Below are 5,516 nucleotides of genomic sequence, written 5' to 3'. Positions count from 1 at the left end.
CACTATGTTTCAAAATGCTGATTAACTTGGTTACGAGGCTCTGTCAAAAAAAAAAAAAAAAAAAAAAAAAAAGCTGAACTACATATCATTTATATAAAAATAGGTAATATCAATATATTTCTAAAACACTGTATGAAAGATTGGTTACCAAAATATCAGAAGGATTAATTACTAACAATTTCCTTTTCAGCAACATGAAACTTTCCTACCTAATGGAGATCGTGCTGGCTTCTTAATAGGTGATGGTGCTGGTGTAGGAAAAGGAAGGACGATAGCAGGAATCATCTATGAAAATTACTTGTTAAGTAGAAAAAGAGCATTATGGTAAGTTAAAGAGTGGCAGTAAAAGTTTTAGTTGGTGAATAATTACTTTAGCATGTGGGGGATGCATATAAATGAATGTGTGTTCTTAAGACTTGGCTTTATTCTTGAATTCTGCTAGATTGATGAATTTGCATTTGTTTTTTTTTTGACAGGTTTAGTGTTTCTAATGACTTAAAGTATGATGCTGAAAGAGATTTAAGGGATATTGGAGCAAAAAACATTTTGGTTCATTCATTAAATAAGGTATGAGAGTTTTCTATTCAGTTGGTCATGTAGTAAATATCTGTGAGATGGAAATAATATTTCTATTGTGTGGCTCGGCACCTGTGGCTCAAGCGCCTAAGGAGCCAGCCACATACACCTGAGCTGGCAGGTTTGAATCCAGCCCGGGCCCTGCCAAACACCGATGGCTGCAGCCAAAAAATAGCCAGGCATTGTGGCAGGCGCCTGTAGTCCCAGCTACTTGGGAGGTAGAGGCAGGAGAATCACTTGAGCCCAGGAGTTGGAGGTTGCTGTGAACTGTGATGCCACAGCACTCTATCCAAGGCAATAGCTTGAGGCTCTGTCTCAAAAAAAAAAAAGTTACTATTTTGTAGGGTTGTGATGAAGATTGAATGAGTTTCTGATTGAACTTGTAGAAGTTTGAGTGGAATAAATGTTTCTGAGAGAGAGGCATACTAATTCTTCTCTTTTCTTTTCTTAGTTTAAATATGGAAAAATTTCTTCTAAACATAATGGGAGTGTGAAAAAGGGTGTTATTTTTGCTACTTATTCCTCCCTTATTGGTGAGAGCCAGTCCGGTGGCAAATATAAAACAAGGTTAAAACAACTTCTACATTGGTGCGGTGATGACTTCGATGGAGTGGTATCCTTTACAGCAAATGTTTTCATACATTTTAATGGCAGAAAAATTATGTAAGAATAGAACTTTGGAAAACAGGCATCTTGAGGTTAAATAAACAAATTATTGGAGTAAGAGCTTTATTGATTATATAGAGTCAGAGGAGATTAGGAAGTTGATTCTCTTATGTATCAGATAGGAGACCAATATTTAAGCCCCTTTTAGAAAAATATTAATAGGTGTGGAGAATGCTGAATACTGTATTTCCCACTCAGGGATTCACATTACATATTTACATGGTAAAGTATCTACAAAGACTAAGGAAAAAAAAAAAACTATTAATTTAGTGATTCCTCAACTTACTTACTTGCCTGTAGCATACCTAATACTGGTCCTGCTTGAGGAACACTATGTTTCAAAATGCTGATTAACTTGGTTACCAGTCGTGCTTTTCACCCTAACAGAATTTACCAAAATATAAGTGTTCTTGCTATAGTGGCTCTTTCTTCCATTCTAATTATGAACTAAGTATCTGGCTAAGATAGATCCCACATTCAGTGGGTTGCCTTTCAGTCTAGAGAGAGGGAAGGGGCCTCCTTTATAGTGGTAATTAATCTTAAAGGAAAGGATACTTTGAAGGTCTCAGGGCAATAAAAGTTAACTATTACATAGAGGATGGAGACCTTTAACTATTAATGTGATGTGTTCCTTAATTTGTTTCTTATAGATAGTTTTTGATGAATGTCATAAAGCAAAAAACTTATGTCCTGTTGGTTCTTCAAAGCCAACCAAGACAGGCTTAGCAGTTTTAGAGCTTCAGAACAAATTGCCAAAAGCCAGAGTTGTTTATGCTAGTGCCACTGGTAAGTAGTTATTTATTTTAAAAGATATCTGTAGGTTATTTTTTTCAGGTATAATATGTTTCATTTGGGGGGTTTTTCAGGTGCTTCTGAACCACGTAATATGGCCTATATGAACCGCCTTGGAATATGGGGCGAGGGGACTCCATTCAGAGAATTCAGTGATTTTATTCAAGCAGTAGAACGGAGGTAATGGCGTTTATGGTATACACCGGTCTCAGCAGCAAACTGAGAAATGTGTTGCTGCTAAAAACCTCGTTACTGTGTGTTCAGATCTACTTTATTGATAGTTACTGTGTGTTTCAATTTTATTCAGAGGTGTTGGTGCCATGGAAATAGTTGCTATGGATATGAAGCTTAGAGGAATGTACATTGCTCGACAGCTGAGCTTTACTGGTGTGACCTTCAAAATTGAAGAAGTTCTTCTTTCTCAGAGCTATGTTAAAATGTATAATAAAGCGGTCAAATTGGTAAGAAGTTTTTCTTAATTCCTGCTATTTAAGGTGTCTGATAATATCTGTTAGAGTTTTGTCTGTTGATGTTTGCCAGCCTCCAGGAATGTGTTTCTGCGAATTTAAAAAAAAAAAAAAAGGATAAATTACCAGATTAGAATGTATAGAACCAATATCCTTATTTTCCAAATTTTCACTTTTTAAAAATAATTCATAAAAGCATTTGTATCAGTTCCATATTTCTCTTTTTTGTTGAGACAGAGTCTCACTTTGTTACCCTTGGTAGAGTGCCATGGCATCATACCTCACAGTAACCTTAAACTCCTGGGTTTAAGCGAGTCTTGCCTCAGCCTCCTAAGTAGCTGGGACTACAGGTGCCCACCACAATGCCTGGCTATTTTTAGAGATGAGGTCTTGCTCTGGCTTAGGCTGGTCTCAAACCTGTGAGCTCAGGCAGTCTACCTGCCTCTGCCTCCCAAGTGCTGGAATTACAGGCATGAGCTACTGCTCCTGACCAGTTGCATAGTTCCTTTTTTTTCTTTGAAACAGAGTTTCACTTTGTTGCCCTCGATAGAGTTCTGTGGCATCACAGCTCACAGCAACCTCCAGCTCCTGGGCTTAGGTGGTTCTCTTGCCTCAGCTTCCTGAGTAGCTGGGACTATAGGCACCTACTACAACGCCTGGCTATTTTTTGTTGCATTTTGGCAGGGGCCGGATTAGATCCCGACACCCTCGGTATATGGGGCTGGCTCCCTATCCACTCAGTCACGAGTGCCACTCAGTTGTATAGTTTGTTTTTTTTTTTTTGAGACAGAGCCTCAAGCTGTCTCCCTGGGTAGAGCATCGTGGCCTCACAGCTCACAACAACCTCCAACTCCTGGGCTCAAGTGAGTCTCCTGCCTCTGCCTCCCAAGTAGCTGGGACCACAGGCGCCCACCACAACGCCAGGCTATTTTTTGGTTGCAACCATCGTTGTTTGGCGGGCCCTGGCTGGATTCGAACCTGCCACCTTAGGTGTATATGGCTGGCGCCTTAGCTGCCTGAGCCACAGGCACTGAGCCAGTTGCCTAGTTTTTAAAACCACAATGCCTAACCTGGCTATGTTATGATGCAGTCCTAATTTGAGAAAAGTCAGATCATCTTAGGAAAAAAAACAGTAACCTCTGTAAGTTGACCACCCAAGGGATTATAACAAACCAGGCAACATACAGAGGTGGTCAGCATAATAGGCCTACTATACTGATACATATATGTGGTACATGTCCAGTTTATGAAAATTGGGTCAACTTAAAGTGATCAACTATGAAGGTTCAAATGTATTTAGTTTCCAAAGTTACAGAAGATGCTTTATTAAATTATTTTAAATGGCCTTGCAGTGAACATTATTTTGATTGAATTAGTCATTTCTAAATAACTGCTCTCAAAGATGAAATATCGGAAATGTTATGTATCTTCAGTGGGTCATTGCCAGAGAGCGATTTCAGCAAGCCGCAGATCTCATTGATGCTGAGCAACGAATGAAGAAGTCCATGTGGGGTCAGTTCTGGTCTGCTCACCAGAGGTTTTTCAAATACTTATGCATAGCATCCAAAGTTAAAAGAGTTGTGCAGCTAGCTCGAGAAGAAATCAAGAATGGAAAAGTAAGTTGGAAAGCTCATTCAGAGATTTGATTCTTTTTGGTTATGTTATTAAGGATTTGTGGATGTTGACATTTTCTACTTGTAAAATCTGGTCTTCCTAAAAAGGATAGTTACACAGATGTTAAGACTTCCAAGTATATATATATTTTTAAATTACAAAAGTGTAACAAAATACTTATCACTATAAATTGACTGTCCATAGCTATTTGCCACTGATGACATGTGAATTGTATTACCTTAAAGTTTTGGGGTTTTTTAGCAGATGTGTATCTACATAAAGCACAAAAGAAAATCCTACAAGGATAGGGGCTTCAGTCATGCTTCCAACTATAATCCTATTTCCTGCATAAGTCTTTGACATATAATATGTCTCAAATATATAGAATAAAGAAGTAAATGATGGGGGGGACCACACCTGTGGAGCATATCGCAAGGATGTAAGTGAGATCTATCAAGTCTAGAACATAAATATCTTAACAGAATAATTAAGTAAATGATGTGAAAGCTATATTAATTAGTTTGATGTAAGCATTCCAAATTGTATAAAAAAATCAACACATTTTACCCCACATGCACAAATGTATTCATGATCTATGTGTATATGTCTTAATAAAAAGAAAAAAATAGTAAGTGAAAAGTGTGCTTTACAATAATGGGATTTAAAAAATTTTTTTACTAAATATTTAAAATATGTCTTGGTAAGAAATTGCAAACCTTATTTATAATTAATATGTTTATTTTTTTCTCCAGTGTGTTGTAATTGGTCTGCAGTCTACAGGAGAAGCCAGGACTTTAGAAGCTTTGGAAGAGGGTGGGGGAGAATTGAATGATTTCGTTTCAACTGCCAAGTAATGTTTCTGGTTTTCTTTTTGAGTTTTTACTTAGATTAGCTTAAATATTGACATTTCTTGGGGAGAAAACTTGTGATTCAGCTATGTAAACCCTTAAAGGTTTTCCAGATCTGGGTTTTTGCAATTCTTTATTCTTCCTTAATAGTAAATATGTTGGAAACATAACAAAGACATTTCACAATCCTAAAATGTTAACTATATTATTGTGAACTAACAAGAGCTGGATTTTGTTTGTCTTATACATGTTGCAAATCTGTGACAGCTTGGTTCACCTTTAATTATGGTTTCATGTATTTGAAATTACCATTATCCAAGGAAGCATTTACTATATGCACTAATATAATAATGTTTGCTATAAAAATTAGAAATAGAAATGAGATCTTCAAAAAGAGCTTTAAAAAATGGTTTAGGTGGCTCAGCGCCTGTGGCTCAAGTGGCTAAGGTGCCAGCCACATACACCTAAGGTGGCGGGTTCGAATCCCCAACCTGGGCCCGCCAAACAACAATGATGGCTGCAACCAAAAAATGGCCAGGCGTTGTGGCGGGCG

The 5,516-nt window shown here is 37.5% G+C and overlaps 1 protein-coding gene across 1 annotated transcript in view; it reads left to right on the top strand.

The window, feature by feature from the left end:
- LOC111727263 (protein strawberry notch homolog 1) overlaps window positions 1-5,516 on the top strand; it is a 14,139-nt gene that overhangs the window by 7,196 nt on the left and 1,427 nt on the right. The window contains exons 3-10 of the mRNA XM_023516834.1: window positions 191-324; window positions 477-567; window positions 1,028-1,189; window positions 1,893-2,028; window positions 2,109-2,214; window positions 2,342-2,495; window positions 3,935-4,117; window positions 4,868-4,965. Coding sequence (XP_023372602.1) covers window positions 191-324; window positions 477-567; window positions 1,028-1,189; window positions 1,893-2,028; window positions 2,109-2,214; window positions 2,342-2,495; window positions 3,935-4,117; window positions 4,868-4,965 — 1,064 coding nt within the window. The remainder of the gene's footprint in view (window positions 1-190; window positions 325-476; window positions 568-1,027; window positions 1,190-1,892; window positions 2,029-2,108; window positions 2,215-2,341; window positions 2,496-3,934; window positions 4,118-4,867; window positions 4,966-5,516) is intronic.

This window comes from Otolemur garnettii, unplaced genomic scaffold (assembly GCF_000181295.1).
Source record: "Otolemur garnettii isolate 467f Iridium unplaced genomic scaffold, OtoGar3 scaffold00099, whole genome shotgun sequence".
In the NCBI taxonomy this organism is placed as follows: domain Eukaryota; kingdom Metazoa; phylum Chordata; class Mammalia; order Primates; family Galagidae; genus Otolemur; species Otolemur garnettii.
Note: the sequence above shows the minus strand (reverse complement) of the source record. Positions and strands in the feature narration are given on the sequence as shown.